At 53.0% G+C, this 26,405-nt stretch overlaps 1 protein-coding gene across 1 annotated transcript; it reads right to left on the bottom strand.

Annotated features, from left to right (window-relative positions):
• Positions 1–14,991: 14,991 nt before the first annotated feature.
• On the bottom strand, positions 14,992–24,848 carry LOC122393895 (dual specificity protein phosphatase 10-like). The gene is made up of 4 exons (XM_043390335.1): positions 23,921–24,848; positions 19,995–20,191; positions 19,326–19,473; positions 14,992–15,964 (listed from the first exon to the last, which is right to left on the bottom strand). The coding sequence occupies exons 1-4, from the start codon at positions 24,456–24,458 to the stop codon at positions 15,642–15,644; spliced, it is 1,206 nt and encodes a 401-aa protein (XP_043246270.1). The 5' UTR covers positions 24,459–24,848; the 3' UTR covers positions 14,992–15,641.
• Between the last annotated feature and the right edge of the window lie 1,557 nt (positions 24,849–26,405).

A 26,405-nucleotide genomic window follows, 5' to 3' on the forward strand; every position in this document is an offset into this window, starting at 1 on the left:
AATGCATCGGCAAAAAAGAACTCGAATGACCAGGAATTCATGAATACCTATTTTTTAAAGATATAAAAGTTATTTAAAACGATAACCATAAACATTTATTTTACGAGCGAAGAAATGTAAATCTTTTAACGTACTGTATTTAAGAGACAAACAGTATCTTTATTCACTATGACTTATGAGACCTACTATCAATAACCAGGCTTTGGTATGTGCTGGTTAGCAGTTTCTGTCGGCGTGTAGATGAATGCTTAGTGTCTAATGAAAACTTTCGCACACCTTCCGACTTTTGAAACGTGGTGCTGCCTAGTCCCTCTAGTCCCTAGCCTTGTTTTCCCATTTACCCTGCAAACAAGCACATTAAGCAAAGATTCTGTCACCGCAAGCTGATATCTAGCTACCACTTCGAGATCGACGAGAGAGAGAGAGAGAGAGAGAGAGAGAGAGAGAGAGAGAGAGAGAGAGAGAGAGAGAGAGGGGGAGAGGAAGAGGGAGAGGAGGGAGAGATTCGCTTAGCCAAAACTTAAACAACGACTCCTCTCTCTCTCTCTCTCTCTCTCTCTCTCTCTCTCTCTCTCTCTCTCTCTCTCTCTCTCTCTCTCTCTCTCTCTCTCTCTCTCCCTCTCTCTCTCTCTTCCATATTCGATTCGACATGTCTTCTTGAGTTTATCGATGTTTTTTCGACTCGCCAGCTCAGTCTGATCGGAAGCAATTGACGAAAAACGTTCATGACCTGCAAGGTCAACGATACAAAAGTTCAACATCGGACCTTGCAAGACGTGTATGAAATCACGATCCCATATGCTTGAGAGAGTCGTAGGAAGATCATGTTTGACGCAAACAAAAAACGGTTTCGGAAACTGTTTTTTTATGTTTTGATGGTCATTTTGCCACCATTTAGGGAAACCCGAGATATAGGTAGGCACAAGTTGTCAGGCCTCAGAAATTCACCAAGTCCTATAAGCTTCATCTCAATGTGAAAGCTCCTGTGGCACTAAGGGTAGGTATTACACATTTTAAGACCCAAGGTATGCTCACTTATGACGTCATAGGTCATTGACCACTGACCAGACTTGATCAGAACATGTGGTTGGTGCCACAAGAGCTGGCTTGGATCAAAGGTGAGGTGCGTGTCACTTTTCAACCCTGTATGGCCAGCGCTTTCCGAGAAATCGCGAGAAAAAAAAACGTCGTCAGGGGTCGCAACCGCACCCCCTCGGCCAGAAAGGGAAAGGGTTGGACTCTTTCAAACTCTTTGAAGAAGTTTGAAAGCAAATAAATCGTTGCAGTTTTGGCCTCAGACACAGCTCTGCTAAGTAACCAACGTGCCACTGCCAAGCCATGTTTATGGGCGCAACTGCAGCGTTTCTATCGGATCCCACACACCTCCAGCCGACTCCAGTCGTTGGCCGCTGGATGGCAGCACTGCACCTTTAGAAGGTGACGCTACCAGAGAGGTAGTGGCAGGGCTGGTGGGATTGTAGGGACCCGGGCTTATGCTCTGTTCAGCATTCTTATCCCGATTTGCGTACCGCAGTGTCAATCTCAGATTATTGGAGTGCCGATACCAAAGCAAATGGAAAAATGAGTCGAAATGGAAATAAGAAAGAAATCAGCTATTTTGGTTGCAAATTAGGTACTAGTAACAGCATTTAATCCGAGACCTCATAGACCCAACAAAATATCAAAACACAGTACATTTGCAATACCTACCTACTAATTAAAAGGTCGCATCTAACCCGCGCCCCATTGGGGGGGGGCTATTCATAGCCCCCCCCCTCCCATTTTTCTGCAATAACTTCCAAACCACTTGACGTATCCACGCCAATCTTTCAGTACCTTCGGCTGCATCAATTTGACACCTTGTGTCAAAATTTGAACTTCTTAGCTACCATAGGTCGGCCGGAAATGACGTCAGAGTGACGTCATGTTCGGCCGATTTCGACGCAAAACATTGAACCACGGAAATCGCTCCCAAGAGCTCAGTTTTCTAGCTAGATCCAATTTCTTTGCAAGAAAGCACTCAAAATTGACTGCGCTATCAAACCACTATCTCGGATTTTCAAAATTTTGAAAATTTCGAAAATATTGTATAATAATATTCAAAATTTATATGTTTATATTTTTTCAATTTTTTTTTTGATTTTTCGGAAAAAAAACGGAATACATGTGACAGAAAGCATGCTTATGACTAACTCTAGCAAGTTATAGCTAAATATCTTCAAAAATGGCCAAATTATACGCATTAATGCAAAAATTCACAATCATTAATTTTTTAAATCAATTTTTAGTACGTATTTGACATCGTACACCAATATAAATAGCACCATCGTGTTCCTGAGCTCAAACTGCATCCATTAGACACCTTTTTTGTTGACAAAATTAAACTTCAAAATTTGACCTTTTTTGACCTGAAAGTGACCTGACCTAAACTAAATTCGACTCAAAATGACCTCGAATGACACAGACGACATCAAATTCGAAATCTATGGCCTAAATGGACCATAAAACATGTGTCACGTGACCGACGCATGATATAATGTTTCCGTGACCTGTGATGACCTGACCCCATGGGCGGCGCCACCGGGGGGGACGGGGGGGACAGGTCCCCCGCTATCACAAGTTAGGGGGGTACAGTACCCCCCTATCGGCGAGGCCCGTTCAATAGTTGATAATAATGCATTATAGAGCTATCCGTCGCATTTAATGCATCGTTGGTTAACCCGCGCCCTGCTGGGGGGGTGTTTGAACACCCCCCCTTGTGGTTTTTCGCGAATATCTCAAAAACGGCGGCGCGGAGCGCCGCCGTTTTTGGTACACCTTATCATAAATCAATTCTACACATGTTGTGAAAATTTCAGACCAAGGTCATCCAAGGTCAGGTCACCAGGTCACTTGAAGTGACCTCACCTCATAAAAAGTTTCAATGTCTGTCATAGCTACACCGAGTGACCGATCGCTTTGAAACTTTCAGCGATTGCTTAGAGCAATAGCATGTACAAAATGTATATCTCAGAATTTTGATATCGATGACCTAAGGTCAGGTCAATTTTGCGACCTCCCCATTATAAGTCAATGGGAGAAAATTGAAATGCGCCTCTTTTGGACGAAAGACATTATAAACACACCCAAACACTGAATTACAAGTGGTTTAGACACACTGAACATGAAAATGGTGTCCGTGACCCCTGTTTATGCCCTGAGGTCATCTTAGGTCACGAATGGTATCTAACAGTTTTTCGCAAATAACTTTTGATAGAGGCATGCTAGAGCGATGAAAACGCCTTAGATGTGTTCAGCTCGACGATACGGATCGACTGATATGCAACATGACCCTTTCCGGTCAGGTCATGACCTTGACCTGAGGTCAAATTTTCAAGTTGACCTTTCAAGGTCAAGTTATAGTTCATTCGATGCGTCTTGACGAGAGGAACACGATGCCGGTAAAAGTAAGCTCGTACAAGGCTTGGGTCAAAAGTTATTGCAGAAAAACTGTTACCGAAAAAATCGGCTATTTTTGCAGTTTTTGCCCCCCTGCAGGCAAAACCGTTGACGGTAGGTCAAATCTGAGAGAATTACTCAGAAAGGGCGTTAATAGGGCTATCGAATGCGCTTTTCCGCGGCGCTGTAGCTCTATTGGTTCCCGAGTTATGCGTTGGCTTCTTGGAAATTTTCGACATTCGGCCTGGAAATCGGCGAAATTTTGCCTTCAATGACCTCTGGTGACCTGACCTTTGACCTGACCAAAAAATTGACCGAAGTGATTTCCTCATTATTTTTGACGCTCTTTCGAACGCCGCCTTCCGCGTATCGCTACGTGGCCCAGGAGCCGAGTTAGAAGGGGGGTGTTCAAACACCCCCCCCCCCCCAGCAGGGCGTGGAAATCCAGGACCCCCAGCAGGGCGCGGGTTAATCAAGGCAGGTTCTGAATAAAGATTGCTGTTGGGATGCATCGCAGGGGGTGCTGGCCATCTGCAAAAGGTGTGGAGCTGTGATGCCTGTAGTTACAAGGTGATCGGCAGGGCCTCGGGGATCGTGCCCCCTTTTTGGGGCGCCAGGCAGGGTTATTACTTATTACCTCCCCACCCCACTGCCAGACCCCATTGCCGATAAAACCAAGTTCACTGAAATTCCATAGATTTCCGTTACTATATGAAAAATTTCCATTCCTAATTAGTCAAATTCAAGCATGGCAGTTCTACCACAGGAACCATTTGAAATCTATGCCATTTAACCCCAGCACTTGTGGGGAGAAGTGTTCGGATAGATCACAGGCAGGACCAAAAAAGCACGCAGTAGCCCAAGACATTATAATTGGATATAGCATCGGCTCCCTCTCGTCAAGGGGTTCGATAGCACTCGTTTTTTTTTCTGCAAAACTAAGTTCGGTCGGCGGCCGAACGGCTGGGGGTCTAATCGAGCCCCCCATCCCTCCCCTTCTTACGTCAGCGACTGTGAAAATGCCATTACCAGCTGTTGAAACATGGCAGTTGCTTTTGCATGAGTGCACGAAAGGGTGTTAGGTCCGTGATACGTGAAAGGTTCTACATGAAAATTGAGATACACCAGCTTATCAAATTGTGCTCACTGTGGTGCGCTCGGTTTTACCTTGACTAGTCTTTGAATTCTGGGGTGAAACAGACCAGTCAAGAAACCTGTTCCATAAGGAGAGCCACTAATGCTAAAGAGATGTGGGATTGAGGTTTCCAGAGACCTTCATTACCTCCCAAAGGGGGTGCCCCGCCATTTGCCAATCCCTGCTGTAGTTGTTACGATTGGAGGGTGAATATGAGAACGATGCAGGTCGTGCCAGCTCGATCATGACGAACACAATGGTGCCGACATCACAGCTCTACTGCCATTTTTGACGAAGTTAATCAACAAGGACCGGAATCCTACCCTGGGGCATTTCACCTGCAGAGGTAGCCGGACCTGAGACTCTTTCACTCAATTTTTTCAACGGTGCATGCGTTCGTTTTTCCCGCGAAGCTCTTGGCAAGTAAAATCCATCAGAAAGTGTGATCAAATAACGGCTGGTGACCTTCCATGACCTAGCATGGCCTTTTGAGTGACCACCGATGACATGATCACTGACGGCTAGCCATTAGCTGCACCCTGCCCGTTGCATATGGATCAGGTGGTGATGTCATGATTCTGAAATTATATTGCAGTTTTGGCGCACTTGTCAGAGCAGAAGACACTCCCACTTTTCCTCCATGACTATATGATGGTGAAGCCCTGAAGCTGACCAGACGTAAGATCGAAAATTTGAAAGTACGAAACGTAAGAATAGCTGGCACTGATACTCATACCTAAGCAATTCGCAGCTTGTAGGAAACCAGCTTTGAGTTGGCAAGACTGCAAATTTTGATTTAGAGGCAAGGATGCTTGAAAAGGTGATCGATCTTAGGTGTCCTAGGATAAGTTTGGAAACGGGATGCACCATTCGATGTGTTTTGGGCCTTGCCAAGTTTCGCGGCGTTACGTGCCTCGTTTTTTTTTTTGCATACACGATCAGTATCTACTTCTGGGATTTTCGATTTTCGGTCCCCGTCCCCCCCTATCGAAAACCCGTGGCGCCGCCCCTGCCTGACCCTGACCTGAAAATCAAAGTACAAGTTTGGTACCCTCAAGGTATCTAGAGCATCTGTTCACGAGTGCGTAAACCAAAAATGAGCCTGATCTGACTTGTAAGACGGCGGCCAGAGCCCAAAATGTGATCAAGCCGAAATGCTAATAATTTTTACTTTGACCTGACCTGTGACGTCATCAGTGACCTCGAGGTCAATGAAATTAGGTTTCGCTCGACAGTTTTCCGGGGCTATCCGACACCGTTTGAATTTTGACGATCGGCCCAGTAGTTTCGGAGTTAGGAGGGGGGGGCTATGGATAGCCCTCCCCCCCCCCGTAGGGCTTGTTATACGCAGACCCCAGTGGGGCGCGGGTTAATCATGCTACCAAAAATTTATTGCGAAAAAATATCCAAGCGTTTTTGCATAGGAATAGTCATATTCGCCCCCTATACTTCGAGATGAATTTCTAAAAATTGTGGATGATATGTCTTTATTTGATGTCTTTAAATTGAAATAAATTTGAAACTTTGAATAAAAGGTTGAGAATTTATACCTATAAGGTCTTACCAGTGCTTCCTACCGAACTTTAAGAGCTAGGTAGTAGGTATTTCTCTTATATACCATTAATATCTTAATTGGCACCTCGCCACCCCACGCTATCGTTTTTGCCACTCGCCTACGAGCTGTCTGGGCACCGGAACACACTTCAGCAAATGTCAACTGAAAGAGTATCTCACCTAGGCTATGATGGCTGCGTGAAACCACATCTACCCGTTCGGGGATATAATAACTGTGTGAAACTCCATCTACCTGTGTGGGACCCCATCCGGAGTCGTCTCCGCTCACCCAGCTGCACTAATGCACCCAGCCGGCACGTTTTTACCTACATTGAGAATACATCCTGGAGCAGGTTTAGGTGAGCCATAATGACGGTAGCGCGTAACAGCCGCGATTGGCAATTACTCGGCTATTATTTTGCGTGTAAGCAAATACGCGCCGTCCGGCGTCCGGCAGCGGGCTGTGATTGGTGTCTAATTACTGTGGTGCCGCAGAAATAAGCATTTTGTCGTCAGTCTATGCTCTAATCAACATCCATTAGTCACCCAAGTTCTTCAACATTTGGAGCTGAAACAATTAGCAATTGTATGTTGCCGTTTCAGATGGCTATGTGCCATATCTGGCAACGCGTTATTCAGCCAGGAGCATACCACTCATAGGATTAACATTTTCACCTATATCCCTTTTCTAGAAACTACATATATTTTATATTGACATCGATGTTTTAAGAAAGCCAGCAGCACCTTTCGTTGGTAATTTGTCCGTAATCCATTTCACCCACGCATAAATACTACATTTATGGTAGTCCCCCGTTTTCTATTATTCCTATACAGACGTGGCAAACCGTCACCAATACATTCTCAAAGCATTACATAACACATCGGGACACTACCGTGGAGAGTTATCCTCTTACAAATCACAGTTAACATGGTGCTGTCCCCACATCACACGCATATCGTTAACTGCTCCGATCCGATTGCCTGCACGGGGCGAATGCTGAATACCCACCCCTCATATTTAATTACAGCAGGCTGCCGGGCCGTGCGCGACTGTCCCGTCGCTGTATTCGGGTAATCCCTCGACCTCAGCGCCTTCCTGTTGACGGCACGGCGGTTATAGTCGATAGGAGACCATTGGTTACCGGCCTCCGCCGATCAAAGACCATCTGCGGCAGCCCTCACTTACCAGAAATCATCGGCTGACGGTGACCACCGACCAAAGACCATCGGTCCTCGGTCCTCACCGGTCAAAGACCATTGGTTGGCAGTCAGAGACCATCAGTCCCCGCTCCGAGACCATCGGTCCCCGCTCAGAGACCATCGGTCCCAGCTCAGAGACCATCGGTCGTCGGTCCAAGACCAGCGGTCTCAGCTCAGAGACCATCGCACACTGGTCGGAAACGCTCCAGCGAGAGGCCAGCGGCCTTTCCGCAAAAGTTTTTTGCTTGTTATTCCACAACTAGTGAAGCAAACTTCATAAAACTTTGCATACCTTCTCTGTCATATGTAAGCTATCATTTGGATGTCAAGCACTAAATATATGACGTGAATCTGTTAATTTATGACGTCATAATTGAGTATAATACAGGATCTAGCACCACTTTAAGTCAACAAGGGAAATTGGGAGCTGCTTTTCGGGCACCGGGAATGGTTTCATGCACTCCTTGCAAGGTCCAGTGCTTCACTTTAGCATTGTTGACTTTGCGTGACGTCATTTATGACGTCACTAAGGCCATATAAGTTTTTCGTCAATAACTCCTGATCAGATGGAGCTAGAGAGTCGGGAAAGCCACCATTGGACGCAGGAAGACCTGCCGAATCGAATGATATGCGATATGACCTCCTTCAACCATTTTCGTGACCTGAGGGGCTCCGACCTGACCTTGACCCGAGGTTAACACCTTAACCCTATTCCTGGCGGGGGGGGCCTCAGGAGCCCCCCCCCTGAGGTTTTTTGGTTATTTCTCCCAAACGCGTTGAGCTAGGAAGCTCAAATTTTCTGACTTTTCCTAAAAGGCTTCTACGCAACATGTCTGAAAATTTTGAGTTGATCTGACCTCAGGTCAGGTCACCAGAGGCGGTTTGGTGACCCTACCTAAGAAAAGTTTGCAATCACGCCAGAGCTAGAGTTTTTGACCGATCAATTTCTTCTCTTCAGGGTTTAGTTAGGGTACCAGTATGTGCAATTTGTATATCTCGGAATTTTGATATCGGTGACCTAAGGTCAGGTCAATTTCGCGACCTCCCCATTATAAGTCAATGGAGGAAAAATCAACTCCCTGTTTTTACCACTAAAACGGGTCGGAATGGCCCCATATATCATACATGACTTCATATACGATCAACCTTCACTACCTTGAGGTCTGTTTTGCTGTTGGGCAGCTGTGAGGTCATGTGACGTCATCAAAGGTCACCAAAGGTTTTTGGCCAATAACTCCGTACAGGAACAAGATACAGACGCGTGGATGGTCTCATTGTGTTCAGCTCGTCAAGACGCATCGAATGACATACATGATGACCTCGAGGTCACGTGACCTGAGGTCAACCTTTGACCTTGACCTTTCGAGGTCAACATATATATCATTCGATGCGGATTGACGAGAGGATCACGATGATGCCCTTAGTTTGTTCCTATCTTGACTAATTCGAAAGTTATTCGAGAAAAACTCTCTCCATATCTAGCGCCGCCATTTTGACTTTTTCGACCCCTGTGACGTCATCTTTGACCTGACCTGAAAATGACCTTAGTAAAAATTGTAGATCTTGGCCGTGCGTATCCGATGCCGTTTACCGCTTGTCGCTATCTTGCTTCGTTCTCGAGATCTCAGGGGGGGGGGGGCCGAATCGGCCCCCCCCCCCCGCCAGTTTCTTGTCCCGGCGGAGCCCGCCAGGAATAGGGTTAAGTTGACTTCACCCGAACACCAAGTATAGCATTCAACGCGCCTGAGCTAGACAGACACGATGATGCCAAAATCGCGGCAGTGCGACCATTTTTGGCAAAGTAATTAACCTAAAACCGAGCCCGTGCCTTGTGGCACTTACCTGACCTAAGAGGTCACTGGCTGACCTAAGACCTTAAAATCGGTTAGTAATCGTGCGTCTTATAACGGCACACACGCTCGTTTTTTTTCCGCGAGGCTCTAGCTCAACTAGAGGCGAAACGGCGAGGGAGTTGTACCAACCCTCCCCGGTCAATATACATAGAAAACCAATCGGTCCAGCCACGGTTAAATACCGGAATTGTGATCTAATGTAAAAAGACGGCCCAAGGTAACCCGACGTCAGTGACAGGTGTCCTATATTTGCAGCGTCTTATATTCACGAAGGTTTCAATTTCCACTTTCTTCAGCCGAGTGATGGTTGTCAATAGCAATGCTCTCTAAATGCAAGCCGTAATCGTCACGCAATATGTGGAAGGCTTTTGATGTCAATACATACATAAATGCATACATAAAACGCGCTTTTCACCAAATTCATAAACTCAAGCGCATCTGTTTTTAATGACCAGTCAACTACGCATGGATGCGTGCAGGCCACACAGGTCAGCGTAAGCCGAAACTGGGGCGGGGCGGGCGGCAGTTGGGTAGGAAGAGGAGCCCCTGCAAATTTTGCGCAAATATGCGCAGTTAGCTTCTATGTTGCCCTGGTGTAACTTTAAATCCTGCTTCATCTCACAAAAAATCAGAGTGGAACTAGATGGGACTACCTGTTGTTTCCTTACCTAAACTTTGCAGTTATATTCCAGAATCACTGTAGGAGAGCCTTCATAAAAAAAGCTACAGTAAATCTTAGGTAGGGAAAAAGTATACCAAAAATTTTGCACTGACCAGTCGGCAACTTCATAACGAACATTTTGATGCATAATATGTGAGATTTCAATTTGGTGTCAATCAGCAATAAGACTCTGAATATCCGGCTCAAGAAACCTCTTGCTCCGCGTCAGTTTCCGAGTTCTGGGATACCCCATCTTCGGGGGCTGATTACAGTTATTTTTGGTCACCCGGATTAGTTTTTTTGGCCTAATTATAATAATTTGATCAATTTCAAATCGATCTATATAAAAAATAATCTGAAACTCCGGAATCGCCCGTGGCCTCTCGTGAGGGCGTTTCCGACCAGTGTGCATCGGTCGTCGGCCGCCGCTGAGCCGCTGACGTCACTTCCGGGCGCCACCTGTCGTCGGCGGGCTCTCGTCGATGGCGACGCGCCCACTCACGGCCGCCGTCGGTGCCGACAGCGGCGCTGGACGGCGCGTGAGGGAACGCTGCCGCAGCTCCAGCGCCCCCGCCCCCGCCCCCGCCCCCGCTCCCACCTGCTGTAGTTGCGTCGTTCCACGCAGATTCTCTGTCTGATCTGACATGAGGGTTCCGGTGGTATTGCTAAAATAAGGCGGTAGGGTCGTTTATGATCGGATTTATCGGCACTTGAGGCTCACCTCAGGTGTACACGTGCCTAAGTTGTATAAGCAACTGCGGACCCACACCTCCCATACATCGACAGGCATTCGGAAAATATGCTCGCATTTGTATACGACTGAGCTGGTGCAGTGGTGTGATGCATTGATAGGTGACAAAGTACAGGCACCAATAGCAACAATAAAACGGACAGAAGGCTCACCATTAAAAAAAAACATTATGCTAACTTTCATATAGAAGTAAAACTCAATATTTTCGAGTGTGTCGAGTCGATGGGCCTCCAAGTGTAATGTAATATTTCAGCGGATATAAGAATGTGTTTTTTGATAAGCCGACTTGTATCATCATTAGATCCATAAGTAGACAAATTAGAAATTTTTTAAACTGACGCAGTTCTCTCGGCGTCTACGAGACATAGTCTTCCATCCTGTTCTTGTAATTCAGGACAAGTTTATTAGGGACTGGAGCAGATGATACACATTACACATTGCAAATGCATAGGAAGGCATGTACGAATATATTATTGTTCAATAAGGCACACAAAGCTTTTCAAATGTCAGAAAACTTTGATTGCTGCGTCATTGGGTACCTATTGGTTGCAAATAATCGCTGTAACCCCTTGAAATGTATCTTATCCATCCAACTCATTATTAATCATGTCAGGAATACATACATTCACGTGAGCCTTTAGCAAAGTTAATTCCATGGAACATAGCAGTAAACTCGTAACAATCCGGAGCTAAAAGGCTCGACTTGCACACTGCACAGTGGGAATTCGCCCAGGTGCCGCACTATAATGATCGTTATTAAATGCACCATCTGTTCATCAAGTACACATGCATTTCTGTTTTTGCATGTTCTTCAACTTCTATTTTATTCTTCTTCAACGTTTTTGCGTCCATGGCTCTCGGGGCTCTTTCAGTCTTAGAGTGACTCCTCTCGTTCATGAGAAAACCTTATGTAATGAGATGTTCCCACTAGCCCTGCTGTGCTCTCGGTCATTGAGCCGGACCAGTCTGACTCAGTGCCGGTTCTGTCTCTCCATTCCATTTTCTCTCATCTTCCCAGGCGCCTCGGCAGTCCCGCCCCGACAGTGGACTTCTTCTAAATTAGACGGACACAGGGCACATGGGACAATGGCATCCATTTTCCTAAGCAGACCGTCGCGAACTTCAAGGAAATATACCTACCACCATATTTAAATAAGTTTTTCTTATGCAATAGTTTTTTCATGCTTAAAATGATCAGAAAAGATCATGTGCAATATTTACAAAAGGAATTTTAAATCATTTTCATGACTGAAGAGCTATAGAGTACCTAAAGGTATTCCATTTTTACTAGAGGCTTAACAGTGTTTGCGGAGAAAGCTTATTTCCACAAGTAACAAGCTATGACTTACTCTAATGTTCATTGTTCGTAGACCTACAAAAAGTACGTTAACACTGAACACTTTTTTACGCCTTCCAAAGAAGATGGAACTGTAAACTGAACACTGAACAGGAACTAATATCTCAATTTTCCAATGTTTTGTTGACAGCAGTTCACTGCTCAGCGAGCCATTACGCCTCCTCAACGTGAACAGACTATAAGCCAGCAAAGCCCACTACGCACCATTTGCTCGGCTCCGGCTCTGCGCCGAGTGCGTCGGAGGTGCGTGGGTGTGCGTTCCGGCCGCTCGTCTCTGAAGTGCGCCGCCCACGCCTTCCTTCCTGCCGCGCCGCCGACAGTAATGGACTGTTTGAGACGCGCACCGCGCTGCTGACCTGTGACGTCACCTGTTTGGCGCGCATTCTGAACGGCGCGCCGCCCACGCCTAGCCAACTCTCTTATTGAGCTGTTTACTCAATATCCGCGCAGACGAGATGAATTTCGTGGATGGATGGTGTTGATAAAAGGTCAAAGGCTGCCTTGGCCTGACCTTAACCTACCGATCAGTTTTGGTATGAAGTCGTTTTATTTTAATGCTTACGTTTCGATCAGCTTGTTTTTCGTCTTATTGCTTTCGTCAACGATATATCACAGAAATAGGGAAAATAAAGGTATGACACTTGGATTGGACATTTCTTACCCATGGGAAGCATTCAAAAATTGTCTTGAACACCAGGTAAAATTATTGTAGTGTAAAATATAAGCGAAAAATTAACGTCAGTCGGATAAATCACTGATAAATTCCACAAGGGAGTTATTGGCATTCGCAGTTGTAATTTCACCGAGAACGAATACCAAAACATGTCAATTAATTGCGCTTTTCGCATGAGTACATGCTACAACAAAAAGATGTGTTATTTCCAATGCCGCCTGAGGCCCTCCTTCTCTCGCATGTGATAGTGACTCACGTGGCACTCACTGGACATATTGTGTAATTTATTTTCAATATTCCTATAATATGCATCCCAGATCGTAGATAATTGAACGCTTAAGGAAGTCACAGTTGCTGCTCTAATGGTTTGATTTCATTTCAACCGTGAATTCTTAATTATTTTTCTTATCATCAGTGCATGAAATGAGGCGGAAAAGCCCCTGTGAGCATGGTTACATGCCATCGCGTCTTGTCGACTAGCGGCGGAACACCTTCAATTAAGGGGGAGGGGGCGCTGCCGACTTTTGGTCCCATTCTTTCCATGCAACGCCCATAGGCATAGGGCTAAGGTTAAAATGCCCAAATCAAAGGGGGCACGGTGCCCCGGTTCCCTCCCCGTTCCGCCGCCTATAAGGTCTTGTCGTAGCATTAGCGCAGTATCCAAATTCCAGCGATGTTCATGTTTAGCGGCATATCTTTATCAGCTCACCCGTGCAGAGGGCATATAGATATACCAGATCACTTTTGTAAGAGACAGATGAAATCATGAAAGCGAGTCACAATCGGGAAATATTTCAACGGGAGTTTTACTTTATAGCTCGCACGCACTTACTAATGCCATGCCACTGAATATATAGTCTACGACAAATAGTATATTAACAAATATTCCGTCACCATGTCTTGACCACGGTGACTATAAATAATACACGGTGACTATAAATATAATATAAAATATATATAAGTATATATAAATATATATAAGTATAAATAGTCTTGACTATCGTCGCTGTCGCAGACTATATATTTCGTGCTAATGCTCTGCGAGCGGGGCAGACCACTTTGATAAGATCTTCAAAGAAAACTTTATGTTATTTTCTATCGGTATGCTTTTCTTCTATGTCGTTAGGAAAATAACAGTACCTATTACCGAGCAAGAACATTAGCGGTGCGGTAAGGCGTTCCACATATGAGCTCGCTGCTCGGAGCTTCGGTCACGATAATCACTATACCTAAATATTAGTGCCTGAATGCAGCTGTGCTGCGTAGCGTGTGGTAAGGTTCGCCTCAAAAGATTCATCTAAACCAAACCATCGCAACTCTACTCAACATTTCGCAAGTTATGCCGTGTTCTCAATGGACGTCGTCGATGAATGACGAATTCTGTCTCAGCTGGCGGAAATGTACGTATATGTACCCCGTGACCTGTAACAGCGACGGCCGGTCGATCTGGCCGCGAACTGGAGAGCGGATACTGCCAGACGAAAGGGACGCTGGCCAACGAACTGGCCAACTATGTGGTGCGGCAGTCCAGGTTAAACTGAGTTAAACTGAGTTGTCAGTACGTGTGCTAGTGAGTTCCACTGGCACTGCTTGTGGTGCGCGCAGTACCTAAGGCGTGGTGACCCTCCAGTCCTATGTTCTCTCAATGGACCATTTATCTGTGAATGACTTTATGATTAATTTTGTGTGATTCTCTCTCTCTCTCTCTCTCTCTCTCTCTCTCTCTCTCTCTCTCTCTCTCTCTCTCTCTCTCTCTCTCTCTCTCTCTCTCTCTCTCTCTCTCTCTCTCTCTCTCTCTCTCTCTCTCTCTCTCTCTCTCTCTCTCTCTCTCTCTCTCTCTCTCTCTCTCTCTCTCTCTCTCTCTCTCTCTCTCTCTCTCTCTCTCTCTCTCTCTCTCTCTCTCTCTCTCTCTCTCTCTCTCTCTCTCTCTCTCTCTCTCTCTCTCTCTCTCTCTCTCTCTCTCTCTCTCTCTCCTCTCTCTCTCTCTCTCTCTCTCTCTCTCTCTCTCTCTCTCTCTCTCTCTCTCTCTCTCTCTCTCTCTCTCTCTCTCTCTCTCTCTCTCTCTCTCTCTCTCTCTCTCTCTCTCTCTCTCTCTCTCTCTCTCTCTCTCTCTCTCTCTCTCTCTCTCTCTCTCTCTCTCTCTCTCTCTCTCTCTCTCTCTCTCTCTCTCTCTCTCTCTCTCTCTCTCTCTCTCTCTCTCTCTCTCTCTCTCTCTCTCTCTCTCTCTCTATCTATCTATCTCTATGTCTGTCTCTCTCCCTCTCGCGTCTATTTCCACATCTATCGGATCTCGTCTTCGTCAATAAGCCGCCAACGTCCCCCACCGCTGTAAGTCGTTCCGATGCTCATCATCTTCCAACATATTCAGCTCAAACTCTTGGTTTATTTCACACACGCACACACTTTGTTGGATATTATACTGATGCTGATGGGTTCTTTAATGAAACAATACGACTCGACCCCGCTGTATCCTCTCTCAATATCTACACATGACTGAGATAAAATAAATACATACTCGACCACTTGGATACTATGCCCGCTTCACCGACTCGACTGTATGGTGGGTGATGACAGTGTGCTAGTCTAACAGAACGCGCGCGAACGACGCCTCCGAACATTGGTACAACCACGATATGAGACATCCGAGGAGGACAGGGCAGTACAACACATGGCACACGTGATTACAAACGAGACTGTCCGTGAAACCGAACAGCCATGTAGGGCGCCGGTATACGAAGCTACACCGCCTGCCCGCCACGACAGCCCTATCAGACGGAAACTACGGCGGCCGGGCGGCCGGGCGGGCGGGCCTCTACAGTCGGCGACGGTCACAACCACAACCGGCTCACATGGTCCGCTCGGACTGCACGCTGAGATCAGCACATAAGCTGGGCGTAATACTTGCTGCGGCCGGCGGCGGGCGGCGTACCACCGCCGCCGCGCCCGCAGCGGACGGCCCGGCGAGCGGCGCGTCTGTCCGACGGCGCCGGGACGGGCCGGGGCCGGGGCCGGGGCGACGTCAGCTGGTACACGTCTCCAGCGGCCGGCACGGGCTCTGCTGGCCGGTGGGCGGGCCGGGCAGGCACGCCGCGCCGCTGGCCTCCTCCGAACACGGCGTCAGAGCCGGCATCGACGGACGCAGGTACTGCTCCCACTCGAGCAGCTGACCCATGAAGTTGAGGTTCGGGCTGATGATGGGCCGGCGCGCCTTCACCAGCTGGTAGGCCTCCAGCATGCTCATCGGCAGGTACTTCATGATGTAGGCGATGGCGATGGTGGGCGAGCGTGACACTCCTGCCACGCAGTGGACCAGCACGCTGGCCTGATGGCGCCGGGCGCAGTCTGCAACAGAAGACACACCCGTTAGTCTCTGACGCACACACACCCACGCACACATCCATCATCCGGACAGCCACGGACGGCGCACCGGCGTCATATCCGTACCCACCGTCCCCCGGGCCGGATACACCTGAACAGCCTGAATCGACGGCCGCCGCTGCGTCCGACATCAATAACGCCAGCCGCGCTCAAATTACATCGATGCCGGCTATTGCTGGCGACGTACAGCCGTGTGCGGTGACTATCCGACGCAGGAATAGGAACGCCGCACGGCTCCTAGGCCTCTCCCGGATACCAAGACTGTGTCGTGTACTAGCCGGCGCCTCGGTAAAAATAGGAGCGCTCTCACCGCGGTCGTGTTATGGGAGATCTCGCCCGGTGTCTAGGGGGAGGGGATGTAGGTCGGAGGGCGCCAGAGACTTCCGGCGAGCCTTGATTGGTGGCGGCCGGCGCGCGGTGGTCGGTCAGCCAATACCCCACGACCGGGGGACGGGGAGGGGTGCGGGGGCGGTCAGCACCGGATGTGCGCCACGCACTGCCGAGGGGGGTGGATCGACCCGGGTCTGTGGGCGGCGGCGCCGGTCCCCACGGAGTTATTGAGGTCAAACGCCGGGCCGTGCGGAATCTGTGAGATCCGCGGCTGATGTAATAATTCCCGACCGACCGGCCGGTCAGCTCTCACGGTGGTCCTCTCTCTCTCTCCCCCTCTCTCCCCTCCCGGCTCCGAGCAGTTAGCGCCCTTCCAGCGGGCGGGCGGGAGGGGAGGGGACACTTCCCAGGCCATTTGTGACGTCACGGCTGCGCGCGCCGTGTTTTCCATGCATGAGTCATAGCGGCGGCCGGCGATCAATAGCGGCTCGGACAGATGGTGGCAGGGGCGGCGGCGGGCGCCGGCAACGGACAGGGGGCGAGCCTGGTCCGGGGCGACGCACATCCTACGTCCTCACTTGGACTTGGTACAGATATATCAACCAATATCCTCGACATGTAGTGAATCCACATCACAGTGGATCAGCGTTCATTCGATCGGAACTCAGCCGCCCCTCCCCAAGTTGGCTCCTGGAGCCGCCTCTGCAGACGATGAGTCACCCGGACCGCAATCCGTGACGTCAGCAGGAGTCGACCAATGACGGGCGCGGCTCGCGGCCTCGGTGAAAGGTTGCCGGCTGACAGCGGGGCCGAGCGCTGGGGGGGGGGGGGATGATGAGAGGTCGGCCGGTCGCAATGGCCGCACGTCGCATCCATCGGGACTTGGATGGGACTCGCGATGGCAAAGATCAGTTATCAGATAGCCCGGAGATGGTTACTCAACCGATTACGGCAGCATGGTTAGCAAGTAGTGCAAACAATGCCGACTGCCGAGTATGACGTGCGGCGACTTTTCGGATCCAGCAGAGATAGCCATCCATTCCAGGAGCTGATCGCGCGTCAGGAAAGCACAGCCGCTGACTTGGTTGCCAGTATTTGTGCGCAGTTGCGCCCACTTGTGCGCAGTTGCGCGCAGTTGTGTGAGACACTCCATGAGCCGTTAGCGAAGCGTTCCGCGCGTGTGGGCGGGCTGGCAGCGGGACGGCCGTTTGGCTGCCTAATCGGGCCCGCATATATCCAGCGATTAGGGCCACCAGCCAATGGAGGGGAGGCCGAGGGAGCCAGGCTGTCGGCCCCAATCCCCGCGGCGTGATTCATAAACCGGGCCGCCGTTGGCCCCCATTAGTCCATTATCAAACAATGAGCGGCTCGTTGGCTGGTGCTCTGCGTGAAATCTGGACCGGCGCGGCGGCGGCGGCTCGGCCGTGAGGAGCGCCGCGCGCTGCCGCGGTCCGAGCGGTGCGGCACCGGCCGGCGCCCGGTGACTCACGGCCTGAGAAGCCGGACACAGGCGGCGCCGACCGCAGAGTCCAGCCCACCAATCCGCCTGGACGCACAGGTGCGGCGGCAGGTCAAAGGGACTGACACCGCGCAACCGTCGTAAAGGAGCCGCCTCCGAGCGACCCCTCGAGACGCCCCGGCGACCCCGTGTGACGCCCCGGCGACCCCGCCGTCCGCGCGGCCGCCGCCGGCGCCGAAGGCCACGGTAGAGGCAAATTTCACACCGTTCCCGGCTGACTCACGGCCGGTTCTCGCGGTGGCCAGGTAACTCTGGGAAGCCCCGCGCGGCCGACGCACTGGACGCCGGCCGTGTGTGAGGCGTTCACAGGTTTCCGCGGCCGGAGGTACCGCGGCACGCCGCGGCTCTGAGCTCCAGCCCGCTCCAGTCGGCCGGAGCCCGCCGGAGTGGGCCTGCAGCTCTCTCTCTCTCCCTCTCACAGAGCCGGTCCGCGCCGGTCGTGTCGTGCCGTGAGTCACTGTCAGCCGCGCCATAAACCGGCGAGACATGGTCCAGTCGCTGGGCCGCGAACCGGTCGTGCCGTTCTCACCGCCGCCGCCGAGAGAGAGAGCGACCGATCGCGTCATCGAAAATCTGATCAATCCCGTATTGAGAGGTGATCACAAACCGGCGTATTTTCCTCTGACTCAGATGGGATCGGTATTCCGATTACAACATATTGCAAACCATGTGTCTGATTCCATTTCGCCAGAATTGATTCACGGTCTAGGCGCGCCGCGGAGTTGTTTCGCGACCCTGGAGGCGGTGCTCGGTGCTGGGAACCGGCCGCGCCGCCAGGTCCCCGGACTCGACCTTTCCGCACCGCGAGAGCATATCCGCGAGCTCTGTGGGCGTCGCCCACACGGCTCAGTCTGCGCTGCCGTCGCTGCTGGACCCGGAGACTGTCCCCGTGCGTGGGAGGAGGCGGCGGCAGCGGGGATGGCCGGACTACACCGGGAAGTGTCCGGCACGACACGCGCCCGGCGCGCCGCCCAGAAATAGACACGGATATAGCCGGGGACTCCGGACTCGGGACAGGAGATGGGAGAGGCGCTGGGCCGGGCAGTGAGCGCCGCAGGTCCGAGCCGGAGGTCCGGGCCGGTCCGGGTCAGGTCGGTTGTCAGGCAGCGTCGTCCGGAGGGGCGCGGCGGCGGGGGGGGGGGGGCGGTCCCCGAGTCCGACATTGATTTCCGGGCGGGGTGGAGTGGGGGGGGGGGGGCTGGGGCGACCTCGGACGTCCCTCGGGCGGCGCCGCCGCCGACACCCAGTCTGGGCGGCCACCAGGTGCGACCTGCAGTCTGCTGACTCACAATTCAGACAGCTGGACGGAGCTGGGCCGATACACCCGCCGTACAAACACCGGAGGGATGACGGAGTCAGGACGGCTGAACTGAGAACTGAGACAATGGAACCAGGATATCAGTCATGAAAAAAGTGACACCGATTCTCCAATAGCCTACAAACCTCTAAAGGCTGTGTCTATGGTCGATAACTCACCGATGAATTCCAGCGCCTCATCGAAGTACTGGCTGATGTTCTGTTGGCCCGAGTCGGCGGCCGGCAGTGTTTTGTAGCTGATACCCTGCTGCTGGTGGTAGCCCGGCACGTGGGCCGTGACGTTCAGCACACGGGTGATGCCGCAATTCTGCAACGGAACCAGAGTGGCGTCAGTACAGACCGGGGATAATCACGGCGGACAGCTCAGCGCGCCGGGTATGTGGAGTTTCGGCCGGCTCCATTATCACCGTCCGACGTCATGGCTGCCATTGGAATTCACAACTGTCTCAATGTTTATACACACGGGCTAGCCATCGACCCAGCGATGTGCTGCTCTACCCAGCGGCTGACGAGGGGCCAGAGCGAGCTATGAGCGCTGGCGAGCCACGGTGAGCTACGGGGGCACACAGCTGCTCAGTCCCCTCCCACCACCAGCCACAGACGGGCCCAGAGCCACGTGATAGTACCGGCAAACGTACAACCGGCGGGCCCGACAGGAATTTCCAGCCGCCGCAGTCCAAATAAACGAGCCCCGGGCCGGCCCGACGGCGGCCTGCGGGTCGTCCGGCCTGAGCCGCGCAACTGGGCAGCTTCCTGTGACGTCGAGCTCGACGCAGAGGGCGAGGAAGCGAGGGGAGACAGAGAGAGAGAGGGGGAGGGATAGCTCACCTTGAGACTGACTAGATCCTTGGCATCGTGCTGGTTGCCGACGTAGAGGAAGGGCAGAATTTGCGTGACCTGCGCACTCTCGATCTCGTCGGCCCGTTCTCTCAGCTGAGAGACACAGTCGGGGCCGTCCAGACCCATAGGCCGCAGCTCCGACCGGCACAGCGAGGGAAACTCGCGACCAAACGCCGCCATACCACCTGGAACAAACAGAAAAAAAACAGCACAGTCAGTGATGAGACACAGCAGAGACAAGAATGTGATAAGCAGTGGTGGCTGTAAGAATATAGCGTTCCGTTTTCTACTTGACCGCACCTTTTTGGGGCAGTCGTCAGCCAGTGAGAGCCGGCGCGCCCGTTAGATGACGTCAGATGACGCACCTACGACCCTTCCCACCTCCTCTCCACCGAGTTGGACGGAGTGCCGCCCCACCCACCGCCATCGACACTCCCAGACCGCCTGGCGACCGGCACGCCCCGTCAGCACTCCTCCCGGCCAGGTGGACACGTCAGTCCGCCAGCCAGCGCTCGTCGAGCGTCGACCCCGGCACGGCGACGGGCGCGCCTCCCCCGCCTTTGGCCGGCGTCCCTCGCCGCCGTGAATCACACCCGCGCGTGCCGTCCCGTCGCTGCCGACGACCGTCGACGACGACAAGAAGTGCGCGGAGATAAGACGGTGAGTCAGCGCGCGGCGCTCCCCTCGCGCTGACGGTGGCGACAGGGGTGCGGCGCGGCTCTGCGGCACGCCCTCCGTCTCCGCACCGTCTCCGTTCCGTCTTCTCCCGTCTCCGCTCCATCACCGGGAGCTCTGGAAGCCCATCAGCCCACTCCCACCCGGCCCAGGGAGTGCTCAGCGACCGCCGCATAGTGACACATGCGGGCGCCGCCGGCGCGGCCGGCCGGGCCGCCCGCACACCTCCCCGGCCCTGCCCGTATATGAGCCGGGCGCTGACCAGTGCAGCGGCGCGCGAGCTGAGATGGTCTATTCCTGTCGCCACCTGCGTTGGCGACCTCCCCGGGCCGCGCGTCACGCACACACCGCAGCGTCAGGGGCGCGACACTTGAGAAACAGCCGAGCCAGCGAGGGGAGATAAATGCCGAGCCAGGTGTGGCTGGGGTTCGGGCTCGAGATGGGGGAGTTTAGGGAGGAAACGGAAACAAAACTGATCTGATTCGTTAGCGAAAGGAAGTGAGGGGAGATGTGAGTGACAGGCAGGAAGTAGAGAGGAAGTGAGGGAGGGTCCCGAGAGGCAGCTGATGGAAGAGAGATGAAGCACGGTCGTAGGAAGAGGGAGGGGCCGGCGGGAGGAAGCGGGAGGCGGCCGCGGCGCTGTGGAGGCGGAAGTGGAGGCGCCAGGGGACAGCTGCGCAAGCGGCCATGTTCTGCTCCCACAGGAAGCCTGGTCTGTGCCGGTGGGAACTGCACGCGGGAACTGCGCGCCGGACGTGGGTACTATCTATGGGGAGCGGGGAGGGTGCCGGTCCACCCCAGTGTGAGTCATAGCGGCCACCCCGGGCGCGCATGGTCCTCCCCCTGCGTGCGTCAATCGGTGCCCGGTCGCAGACAGGAGGGGAGGGGAGCGGAGCAGCGCCAGGCCGGCACGCCCCCCGCCGTCCGCCGTTCGTTCGTCCCCGCCCGACGCGTTTTGACAGCTGCAATTTAATCTGTCCGCCCAGCTGTGCGGCCTTCCATCGAAAGGCAGCGGGCCCGGCCTGACTCAAAGAGCCCACTGAAAGCCCGATTGAAACTGAAAGACTCCCGAGCCAAGAGGAAGGGTTCGGGATGAATTAGCGAGGGACAGAGGCACCCAGTTGGAAGCCAAACTATGGAACGGGGGAAGGATTTGGCAGGCGGCTTCAAAAGCGTGCTCTCCGGATGTGGGCAGGGCGCGTTTTTCAGGAACAAACACTCCAGCGTTCCCCTGTTCCGGTCGGAACAAGAGGATATTTGAAATGGGGCACAACCGTGACACGTTCCTGTCGAGTGACACGGGAAGCCCTCTTCACCCCTGTGTAATTTGAAATCGTCCACCGAAGCCAGACACACATCCTTCCGGCCTTCCGGTGTCCATTGTCGATTCAAAATACTCCAGCGGACCGAAGCTTCCTTCCGGGCAGATGTGGAAATGAGGACCCGCTCGTCGATGGCCGCCGCAATCGGGGCCAGTCGGCCGCGGTCACAGCGCCGGGCCGCAGCGCGCGCTCCGGAAGCTCAGTTCCGGTCGGCCCAGTCACTGTGTCCCACATCCGTCCGCCGCTCTACGAGAGCGTCCTTCCGACAGAGAGGCGGCGCCCGGGGTGTGACCAGCGCCCCACGGCAGCAGCGGCGGGTCAACCGTCACCGCGGTCCGGCCTGTCACACTGTCACAGCGCGGCCAGTTGACTGGGGACGGTCTGTCAGGTCAGGGTCGTCTGTCCGCGTGACGGCTGTGATTCACAATGTGACAACCAGTGATGATTCGAACCGATCGGGCGGATTTGACCAAAATGTCGCCGCAGACGAGACACACAAGCCCTCGTCATGTTTTACAGGGAACCCTGCGTTCTGTTAGCCTGTCCCTGTAGTAAGTTTGCTATGCGTCATCCCTTGTCCCTGGAGTGGCAGGTGACTCACGGCGATGAAAAAGGAGCTCTCCCCCTCCACCGTTCGTCATTAGCGGCGCTGCCGTTCTCGTCCGTCACCGGGGACACCCTCGGCCGTCGGTGGCTAGCTCTGATGTCTGTTACTCATCGGATCACCGTCACAAACGCACTGACGACCCGGGGATCTGTCACCGGCGCCGCATCAGCCGCATTTTCTAGCCCGGTATCAGAGCCGTGCCGCGCACCGAACCGGTATTGTGCTCGCCTCCGCACCGTCCCGAACCGATTCCGGTGCGGTTCGAGCTGATGGCATCGTCCGATCTGCGCGCTGATCGGGCTGGAAACTGATCGGATTACCGGCCCCAGAAACGGCCGCCCTATCTGCGGGATCGCGCCGGTCGGTTCCGAGCAGTGCAGCGGTCGGCGACAGGGCCGGCCATCACCGGCGCGCGACCTCGCGCTGACAGGCAGCTACGACCGCCGCCGAAATCAGGCTTCCGCGTGCTGGTCGAGGCCGCTGGCTGAGTCACCGTACGCACCGGGCTGCCGGTGCCGGCCTCGGCTGACTCACGCACTGACCCGCCACGGACGGAGCGTGCACGGGCCGCCGCATTGCACGGGTGAGTCAGAGCGCTGGCCGACCGGCACGCCGTGCTCGGTGACCGGCGCCGCGCGGGCCTCCAGAAGTGGGCGGTAGGGATGAGCGGTACCAAATGAGACAATGGTAGAGAGATAGAGAGGAGAGGGCTGGAGTTCCCCCATCGCCGCTCAAGTCACGGGTCAGATATTGCCGACTTTGGTGACAAACTTTCAACCAGGAAGTGCTGAACTCGCGCAGAGTAAAGGTCGGGACCGGTTGGCCTGTCCTCTATCCACCATCCGGGTCACAGGGGTCAGATGTGCCCCCGGGGCGGAGCAGAGGTCAGGACCGCCGGACGCGGGGTCAAACCTCACCACTGTGACGCGGGACAGACAGCCCGAGCGCTGGCCCGCCCCCATTCTCAGGGGCCCGGTACGGGGCGCCGACCTCGGCCGACCGGCACTCCGGCACGCCTACGTCACAGGCTTATTGGTCACGATCGAGCGAACGGAACGATTCAGAGGGAGAAAGGTAACGCAACACTCCTCAGCGTTTACAATTAGAACGAAAACCTTCACCCTACAAGTCAGCAGTAAATCTCAGGATATCAAATAACACTTATGCTATGTTATCCTTCATTATTCTGAATAGACGTTATGACGTTGCTCCAATAATTAATTACCGGAAATTGAGCGTCAATGGTCCCCTTAGCGCTCGCACACGACACCTCCCAGCTCTCCTCCCGTCCTCCTCCTCTGTGTCCTCACCTGTAAGCAGCACGGGCTCCCGGTTGTCCTCCAGGAGGGCGCCGAGCACCATGAAGAGCGGATGCGACGCGGGCAGCATCTCCAAGTCCGTGGTGCCCTCGTCACAAACGACGAACTCGCGGTACGTCCTGCGCTTCAGCAGCTCCTTGGCCTCCTTGTTGGAGGCCAGCTCGGCCAGCGAGGCCTTCCCCAGCTGCAGTCGTCTCCGGTTGAAGCGGTCCATGCAGTTGAGGTTGATGGCGCCCTGGATGTGCGACTGGTTGTACACCATGAAGGGTCGCACGTCCAGCAGGGCGCAGGTGGGGCTGCGGCCCGCCGAGAGCCGCTTGGCCAGCTCCTGGCATGAGCAGTAGCGGGTCCGCGCCACCACGGTGGCCTTCTTGCTGTCGGCCAGCTCGCAGCTGGGAGAAGTGGGCAGGGAGAGCGGCCGCAGGCGGGCCGGCACCGGCGCCGGCGCCGCCGCCTCCTCGGCCGGCGCGCTGATGCTGCGGCTGAAGTTGAGCTGCAGCCCCTCTCGCTTCACGTCACCTCCGATCATGGTTGTGTTCACGCAGCGGTTGGTACGCTACCTTCCGCCGCCACCGCTGGACCGTCACTGACCGGCGGTCGGGCGCCGCGCTCCGCCGAGGCCGCCGGCCGGGGTCGGCCGCGTCAGCTGGCGGAGCGGCGCTGATTCACGGGCCGGCCGACCAATGGCGGGCCGCCGCCAGCGACGCGCAGGAAGCACTCGCCGCCGGCCGCCGATGAATGGCACTGCGACAGAGCGGCTCGCACGCGCGTCGCGCCGCGCGGCGTCCCTCATCAGCGCGCTCACGCCCGTGCGTTGCGCCATCGGTACCCGCGGACCAGGCGACCGCGGGCCTGAGTCATAGCGAACAAGCGGGACACGAGGCTGCGTGAGACGTGCGGCACGACGATTATTCCAGGTGCCGATTGGTGCGGGTGCAAAGCCGAGAGGTGATTACAAAACGCAAACATCCCGCATGATAGGCGCGGACCGTGACTCATACTGAGGGTCACGTACCACGCTCGGGGGGGGGGGTCTGGACCGACTGGGGGGGGGGGGGCTGCACCGGGCACCGAGTGTTCTGGACGCCCAGACCGAACGTGAGACAGCCAGCATTTTAATGTGCTGGATATTTTAGTCGGAATGTCGATAAGATGCCTCGTAAAGCAGCGTGAATCAGGCAGCCTGACAGCGCCAGACAGGCCTGGCAACGACTGGCGCAGATAAAATTAAAGATCGTGTGAATAGGAGATGCTTCGCAGCCAGTAGGTCAACAAATTTAACCCGGAATTCAGAAATATATTAGTTATGTAATATGCTAGCTCTTAAAAATAGACCCAAATGTCATCCAGAATTCCTCGCCTAAACGGTACATGATTTGAATTAACACTCTGGAACACACCTTAGAACGGGACGAGCCCCCCAAAGCCTCACGCAGCTCGGCATAAGAAGGACACGGCAATAGACTTCCGCACAACATAAGTTGCTAGGCATGAAGTGTTCCAATATCATTACCAAGCCGGGCATGAGCCGTGCCCTACTAGTCCTTTCCCGCATTCACCATGCCTTTGATGTTGCAAGTGCATAATCCAGCATCATCTTACAGAACAAGAGAATTGAACTAACTTGGCGTTACGCACTAATGTCAGGTACGAGTATACTCAGAGGCACGGCAGTTGACATAGGTATTCTGCCATAGTTAGCGCTCAGATGCAGCGTTGTAAAACATGCTACAGGCACACACCCTTTGTAGCGAACGACACATTGCGAAACAACGACAGTGTCTGTGAGTCAGAGGCTGTTGACATAGGGCGAGAGACGAGTGCGGTAAAGTTCCGTTATTAAAATATCACATCCCGGCTCGCTGTCTGATGAGTCAGACAGTCCCTGTGCCTCTAACCTCGTGCCTAACGTCGCAGTGCACCTGCCTCCGCAGCGACTCGCTCGGGTCGGACCTCGGGCGGTCTGCAGGGTCTGCAGCGACCTTCTGTAGTGACATTGTCATGCAGACCACACACGAGGTGACTCCATAACGGGAACGGTACAGCTGCGACAGGATCTGATCGAGTGGTCACTGCAGTCCGAAACGGGAAGTCATTGAAATCGGTGTCGCTCAATACTTAATGCAAAGATGTTGAAGGGGTTTACGAAATGTCCTTTATCAGGTAACCTAGGCAGGCAGCTCTTATTTGGTTTCCGAAAAGCCTAATAAATAGTAATGAGTAGCGATACAAACCATGCTCTTTGAATTTGATTGATGATCGAGTTTGATTTTAAACTTCTGTGCTTTTTAGAGGCAAAAGTAACAGATGTTATTAGCTTGTTTTGCCAACTACAGCGTATAGACACGACCTGCTTTATAATGCATTATTTTTTATTTGCCTACTAGCTGTTGGAATTTGACGATTGTTTTGTAACTAATGCTCAACAGGTGCACTAAAGCTGTAAACATAGGTAATGCGTTACTGTCTAATCTCG

This window comes from Amphibalanus amphitrite, unplaced genomic scaffold, assembly GCF_019059575.1.
Source record: "Amphibalanus amphitrite isolate SeventyFive unplaced genomic scaffold, NRLGWU_Aamphi_draft 000561F_arrow, whole genome shotgun sequence".
Classification (NCBI taxonomy): domain Eukaryota; kingdom Metazoa; phylum Arthropoda; class Thecostraca; order Balanomorpha; family Balanidae; genus Amphibalanus; species Amphibalanus amphitrite.

What these genes read in the sequence shown, in the direction of transcription:
- LOC122393895 (XM_043390335.1), bottom strand. Translation starts at nt 24,458, where the DNA reads ATGATCGGAGGTGACGTGAAGCGAGAGGGGCTGCAGCTCAACTTCAGC. An exon ending in GGAGCCCGTGCTGCTTACAG is followed by an intron (nt 20,192 to 23,920) that starts GTGAGGACACAG and finishes TGTTTGTTCCAG; the next exon opens with GTGGTATGGCGGCGTTTGGT. An exon ending in AGGATCTAGTCAGTCTCAAG is followed by an intron (nt 19,474 to 19,994) that starts GTGAGCTATCCC and finishes GTTCCGTTGCAG; the next exon opens with AATTGCGGCATCACCCGTGT.